At 39.3% G+C, this 16,367-nt stretch overlaps 1 protein-coding gene across 1 annotated transcript; it reads right to left on the reverse strand.

Moving 5' to 3' along the window:
* Positions 1 to 365: 365 nt before the first annotated feature.
* On the reverse strand, positions 366 to 11,101 carry LOC117493358 (cell death-inducing p53-target protein 1-like). The gene is made up of 5 exons (XM_034143872.1): positions 10,987 to 11,101; positions 4,398 to 4,444; positions 4,186 to 4,284; positions 2,151 to 2,337; positions 366 to 1,358 (listed from the first exon to the last, which is right to left on the reverse strand). Exons 2-5 carry the CDS (start codon positions 4,438 to 4,440, stop codon positions 1,238 to 1,240), a joined length of 450 nt encoding a protein of 149 aa, XP_033999763.1. The 5' UTR covers positions 4,441 to 4,444; positions 10,987 to 11,101; the 3' UTR covers positions 366 to 1,237.
* Positions 11,102 to 16,367: the final 5,266 nt, after the last annotated feature.

Consider the following 16,367-nt stretch of genomic DNA (forward strand, 5'->3'; position numbering starts at 1 on the left):
GATATGACGTCAAATCGCCGCAAATCTGGATCAGCTCCGTTTTTTAGAGATTTGGTAACGGAGGAAAAGAGAGGGTTTTATTTTCCGAGTTCCCCGACACACCGGGGACACATATTTATGTATAAAAGACAAAAAAGTGCATTTTGAATGATGGGTCCCCTTTAAGGTGAAATTATATTGAAGAAGAAAACTTTCCAATTTAAAAATGCTGAATTTGATTAAAATATTCATAAAAACATTGCAGGTAGGCTATAATCAAATACAAAGAGGTGTTGTACTTCTCCAATGTGTTAATACAATGTTGCATTGATTTGGCGTCACTGTGTCACATGCAATTTTAAATAAACATTATTTGAAACATAAAGTATTTGATAGATATATTTACTTTATTGTCCACATCTGTGGAAATGTGTCTATTGCTTCTCCCAAGTACAGAAAAGTTACATACAACAGTTTATTTACAAGCCCTTCATTTGAACAACACAACGTATGCAGATGTTTCTGAAAAGGATTATATATATTTATTGTTTTTTTCTGCTGGAATGGGACAAACATAAAACGGCTCCCAAAAATTGCATGGGGTCTGCTTAACCCATTTGTGCCCGACCACAACTCTAAAGACATTTTTAAAATCGGTCAAACTGTTTGACTGGATAACATTTATTTAGTCATTGGTAACATAGGACTACTGTTTCCTTCTATATATTTTAGAAAGAAAACTGCTGTTCGATGTGCCCAACAACTAAATATAGAATGAGATGAAAAATGTATGAACATATTCAAGTTAATTATAAAAGTAATGCAGAGATATAAAGCGTTAAAAAAAATCATAGGGAAGACATTCAATTAACATATATATAAGCATTTCTCTTAATTTTTCAAAAAATCCTGATATTGATTGCTATTGATAAAAGATTTATATTATTTGATCTTCAAATGTCAAAGTTGCAGTTGTACTTCAAGACTTTAAACAAAAAATTAAGCTAATGGGCTAATTAAACTAGCCAGAGCTTTAAAAAGTGTGCACATAATATTAAGACATCACATCGACTCCCAGTCCGTTTGATAATAATATGATTTTGATTTTAGCTTCAGCAAATGCAATGGCTCATCCATAGAAATAAAAACATTGTACTGCACCTTTGACCATTTTGTAAAAATGGTGAAACTGATCAGACAAAAAGGTAAAGGGATGTTATTTATTATTTCTACGGGTCTGTTTCTGCCATCAGGTTCATCATTTTTTACAGCACTTTTTCTTTTCAACGTGCAGCACTCTGTTGCATCGAGGGCAGGTGTGGTACGCATCCTTGAAGTCCTTCAAGAAGAAAGGAATCAGGCAGCAGAGGCAGAACAACCTGCAACACACACACACACATACATGGAGTTAGTGTCATTTAACTGTATGGGAACATTTTTAACATACACTTTTTTAGGGACTGTACAAACAAATGATATGGTTTCTAATTTTAAAATAATTCAAAAGACCCTTCTGTAGTAGACAGACTAAAGCCTTGGTGCAGATACAGGCTTGTTGTCTATTGCCTATTACAAAATAAAAACTGTTTTATACACTCCCTGTTATAATTTACTCTCAGGGTTTAGTGATGAGTCAGAGTAACTCGAGAAACTCGATTCGAAGACTTTTATTTAGCCAGTTTTATTTTTTTCTTCTGCTAAACAATCACATGTTCATTTTCTGCACTGAGCATTTTAAACTTTTCTTAATGATATATTTTCGTATAATTCATTCGTAAACAGAGAAAGTAGTTCCTGGTAAAAATCTGTAAAATCTTTATCATAAGATATGTATGGTTTGACTTTTTAGAGAACAAGGATAATGCCATCGAGCTCACTTTGAGAATTATTGGTGAAGTGAGGTGGTGGTGGTGGAAGTCTGGTGAATTATCACCACACTAAGCAACTTGAGTCGATTTTACAAACAAAAAAAGCAACTGCTCTGAGGCCTTGAATTGTATCTCAGCTATATTTGGAAAATTGAAACTTCGAAAAGGCTGTTGCCTCACTAAAGTACAATATCACCTTCGGTAGGTCTGCTTTTATATTGTACTCTGTGGGTATGGAGGTCAAATGAAATGCATGTTTTAGTTTGTCTGCAGAAATCCACAAACCCTGAAGCTCAGACTCACCCGCAGCAGATGAAGAGTAAGCACATGAGCCAGGCGTACGTCCCTGCTTTGTAGGTGACGTTGGTCATGACCTGCTGCTGGCAGGAGGTGCAGGTCGTCATGCCGGGCTCATTACCCAGCCCCCCCTCGTAGCTCACATACCTCCTTTTGCCATCGTCAACCCCCGTCCCTCCTCCACCGCTGAACACTACAGGAGGGAAGAGAAGGTAGGTTGGATAAGGTTATGAATTATGTACCAGAGCAGGTGTCCAAACTACGGCCCGGGTGCGAAATGCGGCCCGCGAGCCATTTTGAAACGGCCCTCAGCAAATTCAAAAAATATAATGAAATATGGCCCACAAATTAAACTTGTGCTTGTCTTGTACTTCTTAAATATAGATGAAAACACATATTACACAGTAGTATTCATGTGTTACGAAGCCCACTTCAAATACATTCAGTCAGTTAAAGCTGAAAAAAAAAGCCCAATAACTTATTTACATAACAAGCTTGAAATAAACTCTTCATATTATTTCCTCTTATTATACAGTGAGCAATCTGAGGCTTCTGTTTTAAGGAATGAGCTGCTAACACAATAAATGAAACCCAACGGAGAGCAGTGATGTAGGCTGTTTTTTTGTTTTTTTTAAGCATATTCAAGTATTAAGCATAATTTACCTACATTTGATTGATTTTGCTAACTTAACTTTTAAGGCAATATACCTCGTCTCTAGGGAGCGGCCCAGCCCTTCGTATGTTTTTCTGTATGTGGCCCTCAGTGAAAAAAGTGTGGACACCCCTGTACTAGAGTGAGTTATGGTTTTTGATGTGCATTTCAAGGAAATCAGGTTTGAGTTTTGATTCAGCTTACTTTATTGTCCATTACATTTGCAAAAAATGTAAATGTGTCTTTGGCACTGGCATCGAAGACAACACTCGTCATACACAACATACAGTTCACACACAAATCACAACAATTACAAGTGGCAGTCACAATAAAAGTGCTACAGTACAGTAGGTGGATTAAATTGGATCTTACTTGCAGGATGTTACTCAAAATGATCAGATTTTATTCTTTGTAAGCTGTTCTGTTCTGTAGGCTAATACCTTAAGTGTGAATCTATAAGCCTACTGCCTGAATCTGCTTTATGGTTTTCACTTTCTTTGGTTCATTCATTTGTAATTCAGTAGGTGAACCACAAGACAGTGTGTGAGAGCTTAATTGTTTGTATTTAAGTAAAAATGGAGCATATTCTGTTAGCTCTTAATATGCTTAATGAAAGGCAGATTTAGTTGTAAAACACATTTTTGATACTAACTATTTAGGTTTCTTCTTTTCCAAGGTCACATTGTTTTGTTGTCCTACATAATACTCTTAAGTTAAAGTGGACCTATCATGCTATATTTGAATAATATAGTGTAGGACCATACCTATATAAGGCATATTTATACTTTTTTTTTTTTCAAAATACCAAACAGATCATGCATTTTAGCCATGCCTCATTTTGCTCAATTTGACATTTTTTAGCTCTGCAAGGGCAGATTCAGTGAGAACAGCACCATCTACAGGCCTGGCATATGTACTACAGCGTCTCCAGCGCTTTCGAACGGCAATGGCCGTGGCTGTCTCCTCCTGATTGGTGGAGTTGGCCCAATAGCCGTAGCGCCACTGTCCTGACGTCAGGACAGTGTTCAAATCTGGATCAGTTTTGATCAGATCCGTTGCAGCCCCTTTTTTAGAGATTTGGGTATGGAGGAAAATAGAGAGGGTTGTGTTTTCTGACACTTGGTGAGTTCCCTGGAACACCGGGGACACATATTCATGTGTAAAAGACGTACAAAAGTGCATTTTGCATGATAGGTCCCCTTTAAGAAAATCGTACTATTCTTTATTTTCTGTTGTCTTTATTGGCATTGCATTTGAATCTGGGGTAATCCAAAAATGTATTAGTAATTAGGTTACATGAATTACATGTGCATTTAAAAATGGATTTCTGGTTTTCCTGGCCTTCGGGACTTTGAGAGGATGCATAGAGTCATTTTAGATCATGCTTACCTGGTGCGACATTAGAGGCATTCTGCTGTTCATGTGTAGGAGGGGTGAACGGAGTATGAACATGGTAAACCGTCACATCATTCTTATCCTGCCCTCCAACTGGAAAAAAAGCAGAAAAATGCAACAGAGGAGGACAGACAAAACAACACAAGTTAATTAATTAGCCAGGCTGGTTATGATGATGTGTGTGAGCGTGGTGCGTTCAGGTTTACCTGGTATGACGTAGGGAGGAGGACTCTTCCCATCTGTACTCATTGTGCTGAAAGAGGTAATAGAAAGATTGTTTAAAAAATGTGCTCTTCTGCATTTAAAAGTGACGACAAAATACACAGCAGTATGATCAGTGGTGGAAGAAGTACTTAGATACATACTGTACTTAAAACCAGTCAATTATAAAAATACTATGTTACAAGTAAAAGTCCTGCATTCAAAATCTTACTTAAAGTGGACCTATCATGCTATATTTGAATAATATAGTGTAGGACCATACCTATATAAGGCATATTTATACTTTAAAAAAATATAAATACCAAACAGATCATGCATTTTAGCCATGCCTCATTTCGCTCAATTTGACAATTTCTAGCTCTATTTTAGCAAGGGCAGATTCAGTGAGAACAGCACCATCTACTGGCCTGGCATATGTACTACAGCGTCTCCAGCGCTTTCGAACGGCAATGGCCGTGGCTGTCTCCTCCTGATAGGTGGAGAGTTGGCCCAATAGCCGTAGCGCCACCATCCTGACGTCAGGACAGTGTTCAAATCTGGATCAGTTTTTATCAGATCCGTTGCAGCCCCTTTTTTAGAGATTTGGGTATGGAGGAAAATAGAGAGGGTTGTGTTTTCTGATACTTGGTGAGTTCCCTGGAACACCGGGGACACATATTCATGTATAAAAGACGTACAAAAGTGCATTTTGCATGATAGGTCCCCTTTAAGTATGAGCACAAAAGTATTGGCTTTAAAATGTACTTCAAACTTCAAACTTTTTATGTCAGGCCCCCCATTTGGAAAAAAAAAAAAGTCGGGCCCCCCCAACACAAATAGTCACGTAATGGGCAAAGTTAATATTTATTCAAATACATCAATATGAACGTGAGCATTCCTTTAAAAAAATAAATAAAAAAACGCTTTGCTAGAACAGTGATAATAAAACAATGCTCCATAAGTCTGTGTGCTCCAAAAAATAAATACATAATACAATTGTGCAATCCCTTTGCTAGAACAATAAGTAACAATAATCTTTCAAATTATGATTTTTTTTTTTTTCAAAACCATTTTTCCTCCTGGTCTCTCCCACTCCCACCCCTCCCCCACTTTGAGAAACACTGCTCTACTGTGACATGTTTACATGCTTTAATGTTCAGAAAGGTCTTTATTTTTCTCATACTGCCTGTGCTGCGGCACCTCTTTTCACCCTCTGTCTGAAACCAGAGCCCAGTCTGCTCTGATTGGTTAGCTGGCCGGCTCTGTTGTGATTGGTCAACAGAAGATACATACCAAAGATCTTTCTCAATGCTGGAACGCTACTTTCAAGACAACTGTGTTTCTGCTGATTGCCGCACCAGATAGAGCCGAAGCATGACTAAAATCCACTGTCATCTCTTACGGGCCGTCTCCACGGCAGCGTTAAAAAATCTTGAAACGCTTCTGCCCATTCACTTTGAATGGGGTGACGTCACTTTTTTTCGCTTTCGCCGAAATGCATTGTGGGCAGGCGAGCGGAGATTCTCAGGATTTTCAAGATCCAAAGTTGAACAATGTTCAACTTTTGAAGCTGAGGAGGAAGCGTCAGCCAATCAAATCCCGTGTACGCAAATCTGACAGTTCAAGCTCTAGCCAATCAAACGGCGTGTATGCTGGGAGAGACAGACCGCAGGTCATTTCCTCATATTCCAAAACATGGAGGAGAAATTAGCGGTAGCGAATCAATCACCCGGTGCTTTATGACCAGACCTACCGGGATATAAACCGGAGGAGCCAGGCATGGAGGGAGGTGGCAGAGACAGTGGTATGTTTTCGCCTGTTTTGGGGAGTTTATATCCAGTTTACTTCGGGCTTTTTGGCTTCATATGTCGCGGGCGGGAGATTCATGTGATTGGTTGATCGCAAAAAAATCCCCAAGCCTCAGATACGCCCACCTCCAAGATTTTTTTAACGCTGCCGTGGAGACGGCCCGTTACTGACACATGTTTTTGTTGGCACCTGTTATACAGTATGTTCTGCATTGTATGGATGTTTCTTGTCAGTATTCCTGGCAGGAAATGCCTCGGGAAGGACTCTTTTGAGTCATTGCCGACAGATTTCAGGTGTGGTCGCTCACCTACAGACCTACAAAAAATGGTGTCGGTACGCAGTGAAAATGCTTGGAAGGATGCAGGGAATTATTTGTTTTATTTTGGACTATTTAGATGATTTATCAGAAAAGTCATTTTATCACAACCTTTAAATCGCCTATGATTATGTCTAATTTTACTGTTTTGCTCATGCTTCATCATCGATAGAATCGACATCTTATTTTGTTAATATGAATAACATGTAAAGCTTTATTTTAATTGTGTCTGTATTGTTGTCTGTATCAACATAACATTTGAGGGGATGCAGATTAGCGTTTTTTTGAATGATTTATATCCATGTTTATGTGCATGCATTTTTTCCTGCGTATAGTTGTATGTGCAAAATGGCAGACTCAGCCACTTGCATTCATTTGGCTTTTGCTTAAACCCTGCCAAATACAAATACTCAAATACAAACACTACCAGAAAACAGGGTTTGGTTTAATTACAATCTTCAGGATTACAACTTTAAGACTTAATTACTTGCAAAAGTACAAGTAATGTTTTGCATCCCCCTTTCTCCCCCTTTCCTGTCTAACTTTAGCTAAGAAGCCTTTTCTCCTCAAAATGTCACAAAATTAAAAATGATATGTAAAAATCTACAGAAGATCTTCAGTAATTACTGTAACTACTTTAGAGCCGAGGACTTAGAGGAGCAAAATATTTCATTGTGCTACGGGACCTCTGCCACCTATATATATAGCTAACTATAATGCATTTCAAATACTAAATGATAAATACATTGCTTTAAATTACAACACAGGCTGCAAGCATTTGTTTTTTAGGCCCATTGAAAAACAAAATCATGTGACATGTTAAATAAAATGATCGCATACAGGAAAAACCCGGCTAACAGAATCCCACGACTCCACCTCTGTCTCTTTTGTCTCCCTTTTCTTGTGTCTCTCTGGATAGCAACAAACACATTAACACAATAACACAATCCAGCATGACTAAGCATCTACATTCCCGCACACAGAAAGCAGACCTGTTCTATTATCATGTTACATCTTCTCTGTCATTGCATCCTAGTTTTTCAACACTTTTACATGACCTTTATTTTTCCACCTTAAAACACACACATACTTGTGTCCCCCCCTAATGAGGCCTACACTTATTTCACACAAATGCGGGGTCCACCCTTTTCTTTACACACACACACACACACACACACACACACACACACACACACACACACACACACACACACACACACACACACACACACACACTGTCCTCCTGCCAATACATGTATTTAGGTGTAGTTCATCACTCTCTCACACACAAATATATATACTTGTGTTCCCTCCTCATGAGGCCCACACATTTCCTCCCAATTTTTGGGTCCAACCTTTTTAGTTTTTTGACACTAGTGTAAAATTAAGAAGATATAGCATCATTGCATCCTAGTTTTTCAACACTTTTACATGACCTTTATCTTTCCACCTTAAAACACACACATACTTGTGTCCCCCCCTAATGAGGCCTACACTTATTTCACACAAATGCGGGGTCCACCCTTTCCTTTACACACACACACACACACACACACACACACACACACACACACACACACACACACACACACACACACACACACACACACACACACACACACACACACACACACACACCACACACACACACACACACACACACACTGTCCTCCTGCCAATACATGTATTTAGGTGTAGTTCATCACTCTCTCACACACAAATATATATATACTTGTGTTCCCTCCTCATGAGGCCCACACATTTCCTCCCAATTTTTGGGTCCAACCTTTTTAGTTTTTTGACACTAGTGTAAAATTAAGAAGAGATAGCATCAAAAAACACTAATCTCAAACATTACTATAAATTAACACACACTGTCCTCACGCCATTACATGGATCGAGGTGTAGCCATAGTTCATCACCTGAGAAGACTGCGTTTTCTCCTACACACACACACACACACACCCTGTATACACCTATGTGTTGGTGCAGGAATGTGACCGAACTGCATGTTTTTCTGTGTGTCACAGAACGGGGAGTGTCACTGCTGCGTCGCACAACTCTATCTAAAAATCTGTCGAGTGAGCTCATCTCAAGGAAAACATAGAAACTGCCTGGAATCATGTTGACAGTTTATCTTTTTAAAAAGGCTGAATGAACTAACGTGACATTTCCAATTGGTATTTCTTGTTCTTCCAAAGCTTCAACATTTTGCGGGTAATGCCTTTCAGTCTGATTCTTGGCAGCAACCGGTGTATCTGTTTTGATAAAGTGTAACAGTAAAAACTGAGGCGAAGGCACGGATAACTGGCTGAGTGGCTTTTTCTCTTGTTGGCGACTTTCCATAAAGCAGCTGGTGCGACATTAATTGGAAAGTTAGGGTGTGTTGGGTTTAGGTTTACCAAGGAAATATTTGTTTCCCACAGCTTCAGAGTCCTTGTTTGAGTGAAAATAACAAATGATGCTTGGAGATGCACTGCAAAGTGGTTGCAAAAGTTAGGTGCATTGAAGATCCTTAGGAAAAAGAGATCTTGTTTTGATAAATATGAAGGAAAAAAGTCCAATCACATTTTTTATTTTTTTAAAAACATGAAACAAATAGGTAGGCAAACATCTGCTCAATTGAATAAGTAGGACACAGTTGATGGTGCTTCTGTCATCAAGACATGACATGAAGCTGCTGATAGAGGTAGAGTCTGGGTGCGGTTTCGGAAGACATTCATCTGCCACATTGCGAAGATACTTTCAGACAACAGAGGGGGAAATTTAGAGGCTGGTGATAAAACAATAAAACGTCTGTGAGAGAAGAGAGCACACATGACCTCAGCTCAGACAGCAACAGCTTTCTCTGCAGCTTCATCACTGAGGCAGGTGTGGGAGTGGATCAATGGCGGAGGAATTGGGTGCAACTGATGAGAAGCACTGGCCCGGTAGATAAGCTAATTATAAAAGTATAACTCCAATTCATCTTATGCTGATGACAACTAAAGAAACAATTGTGGACACCAGATTTAAGGCTTTTAGCTGGTAGTTTCCCAGAGAAAACATCACAGAAGTTGGGTTCAGGGGATCTCTGTCTTTCTGATGTTACGCTGGATGATGTTTTACTGTATGTAGAGAAGTTAACACCCCGAGACAGAGTCTGATTTTTAGGTGTGGCCTCACTGTGTGTGGATCTGTGCTGGTCAAACCGGCCCCATCAGCTGCTAAGGAGGGGTTACTCAGAAATGGAAATTACCAAGTCAATCACTCATCAATTCAGAAAAAGACAGGGGGTGTTTCTCAATCGCGAGTAAAGCTGCTCCAGAGCCACTATTTCAAGCATACTACGTCATCGAGTGCCGCCGAAGTACTGTTCCAATCTCCAGCATACTTGGAAATCTACCGAGCCCGGCGTACTCCGTTTGGAGAAATATCGAGGCTGCACATGAGTAGACTCCGCGGTCTTAAAATCCCCACAATGCTTTGCGCACGGACCAATTTCCCCAAATCTGTGATGGAAAATGTAAGACGCACACCTGCACACTTGCTAGCCTGTTCCACTCTTTGTTTTCCGAATGCCAGGAAGTATTCTTGCCTCGCTTCTGAAGCAAGATGCTCGGCAGACATGTGCTACCAAGCAAGCGTACTCGCGATTGAGAAACACCCATAGAGTTAATTCAACTGTTGAGAATAAATGTAACGCATTCAAGCTCAACAGTTAAGCCACAATATTTGTTCCTAAATTGAGTCTGAGATTGGAGATTTGAGATACTCAGTCTGACCGCAATGTAACCGTTATGTAATATATATCACTCCAAATCCTTTTACAATTGTTGTCATATTTCATTGATCATTTTTGATATATGACTGTAGGACAAAGACAAATAAGGCAAATACCGAATTAAGACAACATTTTGCCATCTGCTAAAAAATTCACAGATACTGAATTTATAGTTAAAAGAAAAGCCTGTCAACTTGTAGATACAGACAGATCTCATAGTTTGTTTAAAGGAATGATTTGAATGATATGTCAGTTGTTTTAAGGAGCTTTTGTTTATTCTGTGTACCGCCTTGCCTTCAGGTTCAATTAAGTTTAGCGTTTCTGGACTGTCTCTTTTATTTTTCAGTAACTGTCAAAAATGTGCTTTCACTTCCTTTGAAAACCGGTCAGTGCCTTAAGAAATGACCGTGTCTTAGCACCACTTTTAGAATGGTCCTTTTATGTGTTATTGGTTTGATGTATAGCATTACAACTTCAAAGCTCTCGTCCCTCTATCTGAAAGCATCAAACAAACCAAAAAGTATGGAAAACCTATTTGACCCTACTCCGTCTCATATGCATCAACATTGAAATGACTTCCTTTCTTAAAATGTGGTCCTGCAGGCTAAACCGGAGCCTATAAAACCAGTTGTTATTGAGATTTTTCTTCTTTTTTTTCAATCATGTACTCTTTTCCCTACATCTCATATGGATCTCTCGGTCTTACCTTGGCTGTGTGTTGCCGTCAATAGTAGAGATGTGTGTGAGCTACTGCTGATGTAGAGTCCAGACAGATTTTAGCTGTGACATGCACCTGCCTCACCTGTACCTCTTCTTGACTTCTTTCTTCACACGCCCACAGCTCCGCCCTCACCGACAAAGACTGACTCGGCAACTTCAATGAGTCACTCAATGATTTAGGTGTGACTTTCAAAGGCTGTTCTGGTTGTCATTTTAACTTGTTCTTTGTGTCAGGGAGATTATTGAGGGAGTGTGTATGTGTGTGTCACTCTCTTAGTTTAGGATAACCAGTTTTCCTCGTTCTGCTTTGTTTTCTTTCAGCAGCCTTTCTGACATGACAAAGACTTCAGGCAAATAATAGTTTTTGTCCTAGAATATGACCGGAAGTGCTAGGACAACTTTTAGGAGAGATAAGTATGCATGTATTGGCATAAACTTACATTTTGACCACTTTCCTGAGAAAAAAACAAATTGAATGTATTTAAAAGAGAAGATTGTTTACTTAAAGGAAACCTATCATGCTATAGTTAAATGATATATTGTAGGGCCATACCTATATAAGGTATATTTATACGTTTCTGTTTTCGAAATACCAAACAGATCATGCATTTTAGCCATGCCTCATTTCGCTCTATGTGTTGTTTGCTGTCTACGGGTCTGATTCTGCTGACCACGCCCCCCTGCAGGAGAGGGGAGCCGTGCTCTGATCAGCTGCTGGGCTGTCAGAAGAGGGGGAGAAAAAGAGATCTCCGTCCTCCGTGTTTTATTATATAGAGTCGTTATTCATTTGTTTTAAAGCTCAATAAATAACAAAGAAGACCTTTGACCGGCACTTTTCTAATTTTGTCCGGAAGATTTAGACTTTAACGGACATCTTGACCGGCGAAAGAAACTGAAACTGAAACTCTGCCGCACGGTCCCCTCGTTCCTTGGAAGAGGCGGAGAGGTGGGTGTTTGTCATCTGCTGGTGGACTAACCGGAGAGAATTACAGTGCTTGCCTCGACGGGGAGGGATTGCATTGAATTAAAGCAGCGGGAGCAAACGTTTGCCTCGGGGAGGGAGAAAGAAAGCCACAGCGGAGAATAAACAGAAGGGTAACCATGGTAACCAAGTCTTCTTCGCTGCTTATTGTGGCAGACTACAGCGCCACTTACAGGCCTGGCATATTGTACTACAGCATCTCCAGCGCTTTCGAGCGACAATGGCCGGCCGTGGCCCAACACCACATTCCCCTGATAGGTGGAGAGTTGGCCCAATAGCCGTAGCGCCACTTTCCTGACGTCAGTAAAGTGTTCAAATCTGGATCAGTTTTTATCAGATCCGTTGCAGCCCCTTTTTTAGAGATTTGGGTATGGAGGAAAATAGAGAGGGTTGTGTTTTCTGACACTTGGTGAGTTCCCTGGAACACCGGGGACACATATTCATGTATAAAAGACCTACAAAAGTGCATTTTGCATGATAGGTCCCCTTTAATTGAATAAGATGTAGCAAGAAAATAATAAGCATTTCAGTACCCTAAGTAATCTGAACATGACCACACATATATGCACGTAGCGAATAAAAAAGCACGACCTATCCTGAAGAAAAGTGAAATGGTTTTCTAAGGGCAAAGGTCAGAGCATTCACACTCCTAATGTGTTAAATACGGAAGCTGGGTAAGTGGCTTTAAACACAAACGATGAAGCTTCACAAACAGCTCTAGTGTCAGTTTTAAGACGGCTGTTTATCCTGTGTCAATCAAAAATGTCAGTGTCAGTTTTTTTTAAACTAACATCTATAGGTAATGCTTGAATTAGTGATGGGAATTACGGCTCTTTAAAGGGAGCCGGATCTTTTGGCTCCGTTCCTTTCCGAGAGCCGTTCAAAAGAGCCGTTTTTTTTTTAAGGTTAATAGGTTTATCTGCGAAAGAATCACCAGGATAATGATTGACTGTATTGCCACAAATCTACTTTTACTCACAGAAAATGTATAACTTGCTACATCTCAGCCAGCCAAACTACTACTCAAGCAGCATGCATTATGCCAACATCTATGGCAAATTTGCATTCAGGAAAGCAAGTTCCTTTAAAGGCGAGTGGATTTATGGCAGGCAGTGAACCAACGATAAAATGAACGGCTCTCACCAAGTACAACTCAGTTCCCTTCGTTCGTACCAAAGCGCCATTAAAAAGAATCGGATCGTTCGCGAACGTCACATTACTAGCTTGAATCATTTAAATCCCGGACATAGCGTAACTTTTTTTTTTGTGTGGAAAAATTGTGCCAGTGTGTCAAAAAGCTAATTTGGGGAAATAGGCGAATTCCCTTTCCTTCTGAGAATTATGTGAGGAAGAAGAAGAATGTTAACAATGGGAAACACCTAGCCTAGCTCTGTCGGAAGGTTTATATGTCCTTTTACTGGCACCTCTAAAGCTGACTTATTAACACATTATATGTTGTTTGTTTAACCACAAAATATGTTTATCAGGGTTATATGGCAGTTGTCTTTGTATTTCAAAAAAGTAGTGAGAAACCCACTGAGATTCAAAAGAGGAATTGGTCCTGGGCAAGAAAAAGTACAACAGTCTAAAAAAATGTAACATCTTAATTTTTTTGGCTGATTTCAGTGGTTTTCCTAAGTTTTGCTAGAAACTGTAATTTGATACCAGACAGATACAGTCTGAGAGAGATAGGCAAACTTCTCAATTTAGCTACCTGCCAATAATCCAGCATGTGTTACTCCCCAAAAATCAAACAGTTTCTTTGAAGGCTTGCACAATTTCATATAGCTCTTTTTAAAACGTTTGTTTATTATTGATGTGCAGAAAAAAAAAAAGAAAAGTAAATGACAAAAATATTTTTTGTCAATGGGCTGCAATACAATACTAGGAGGTGGGGAACAATGTTAGGAGGTTATGCAATATAATATGCACACTGCATTCATTGTCATGTCATGTACAACAATAATGTCATTATTGCTTTCAATTCATATTTTACGCGAATCAGATTTATTTTACCCAGTCTCATATGCTTTATGAGAGAGGGCCATCACGCTGTGCACTGCAAAGGATCTTTTAATAACTTTTTCTGTCAAGATCTTGTTTGGATGCAGTGTGAAATGTCACCCCTGAAAAAATAAGCAACGTTTGGCTAAATTGACTAATACTTGATGAAGTAAACACCTCCCTTAACTGCACCAGCATACCACACATGCTCACATATTGGCTCATTCATCTGAGAGATGCATATCTACCAAGGCAACATGCATCTTTAGCAGTAGACTATCTGTGTTTATTATCACCCTTGCGGTATTACTTATTCCAGGAATGTGTCTGATAAGGTGATTAACCTGACGTTAAGGACAAGCGCAACAAACTGCATGAACTGTCTCATAAAATGGGCTGCAATACAATACTAGGAGGTGGGGAACAATGTTAGGAGGTTATGCAATATAATATGCACACTGCATTAATTGATGCCAAATTGTCTTTTGATTTCATTTTGCCTCGTGGAAGCTACACATTTTGTTTTATTTGGATGGTACAAACTTGCCTGAGTTTCCTTTTGTAATGTTCACGTCATTAAGTTCAAAACTCAAAAGAAGTCTGGGAAGGTTTTCATTTTCAGCCGGGGAGCAGGCCAGTTGCACAACCTTTTTTCTGCTGTTTGTCACTGGATCACATAGATCTGCTGGGGGCTGGGAGTGCCTTGCCTAAAAAACCTACATGTATGTTGAGGGAAGCTGGACAAATGTTGTAATAAAAAATGGCTTCCATGTGAACTGGTTAGAATCACTGACCTCCCAACCCAGAGCCCATTTCTAATCGCAGACTAAACCATGAGGGTTTTTATTTTTCTTGCTCTGTTATAATGACCCAATAACATCATACTCTTTCCCAATTGTTCACCCTAAAACACATCGACTGAAGAAGCTACATGTGTGTGTGACAGTGTGGGGTGTTGCCTCTGCTCATAAATAATGTCAACTGGTCGAGGAGGGTGCATGTTGTCTGTGAGTGTGTGTTTCGATGGGCCTGATGAACAACATTCCAGAGAATAGACCAATCTCTACAGAGATTTAGATTCCGTATAAAGACTGAGGTGTGTTTGTGTGTGTTAGGATGTTTTGTATAAACTGGGACATATTTGTGCACCTATCATGCTATTTTTAGGCAATAGCATAGGTCTCAGATATATACAAATACATAAAAAACATGTCTATGAAGTGTTTTGCTCAAAATACCAAACAGATCACCCATTCTAGCCATGCCTAATATCCCTCTATTTCACTTCCTGTTTCAAAAGTGCTGATTTGGGGTATAAAGCTTTAAAAAAAATAAAGGAGGGGGCTGAGCTCATCCGGGACCCGGCAGCTACTGTCTAAACTAAATACTGCCGTGATGAAACGCCATATTATCATGGATTATTCAAATTCCTCGTATGTGTGAACCTACCTGGCAATAAACCCGTTTCTGATTCTGATTCTGATTCTGATTCTGATTCTGATGTCAAAGACGCTTTCATACCAGTGTTTTAATCATTCTAATTAAGTTGTGTTACCCTTTCAAGTGGAGGACTCCTGTTTTGTTAGAATATATATGTCATGTCATGTACAACAATAATGTCATTATTGCTTTAAATTAATATTTTACGTGAATCAGATTTATTTTACCCAGTCTCATATGCTTTATGAGAGAGGGCCATCACGCTGTACACTGCAAAGGATCTTTTAATAACCTTTTCTGTCAAGATCTTGTTTGGATGCAGTGTGAAATTTCACCCCTAAAAAAAGAAGCAACGTTTGGCTAAATTGACTAATACTTGATGAAGTAATCACCTCCCTTAACTGCACCAGCATACCACACATGCTCACATATTGGCTAATTCATTTGAGAGATGCATATCTACCAAGGCAACATGCATCTTTAGCAGTAGACTATCTGTGTTTATTATCACCCTTGCGGTATTACTTATTCCAGGAATGTGTCTGGCAAGGTGATTAACCTTAAGGACAAGCTCAACAAACTGCATGAACTGTCTCATAAAAGGTTTATTTTATTGGTCTAGTAAACATACAGAAGATGATAGTAAAAAACACATTCGTATCAGCTCCTGATTGAGTGGCTATTCGTTTAACAATAGCATTGCTATCTCTTTTTAAATATAACAAGGAACGTCCCTTTTGAACAGAATCTCAGAAAATTAAATCATTTTAATGTATGCTATGGAAAAACAAGGTAAATGCTAAAAAGTAGGAATATCCATACATGTCATTTTTGTATCCTTGATTTGAGCGGAGAAACCATAAGGCTCAAGGTTCTTTATTGGTCATACAACCATAGCTAGTTGTTATGTCGATGAAATTCTTAAGTCACAGGCTTCTCCA

This window comes from Trematomus bernacchii, unplaced genomic scaffold, assembly GCF_902827165.1.
Source record: "Trematomus bernacchii unplaced genomic scaffold, fTreBer1.1, whole genome shotgun sequence".
Taxonomy (NCBI): domain Eukaryota; kingdom Metazoa; phylum Chordata; class Actinopteri; order Perciformes; family Nototheniidae; genus Trematomus; species Trematomus bernacchii.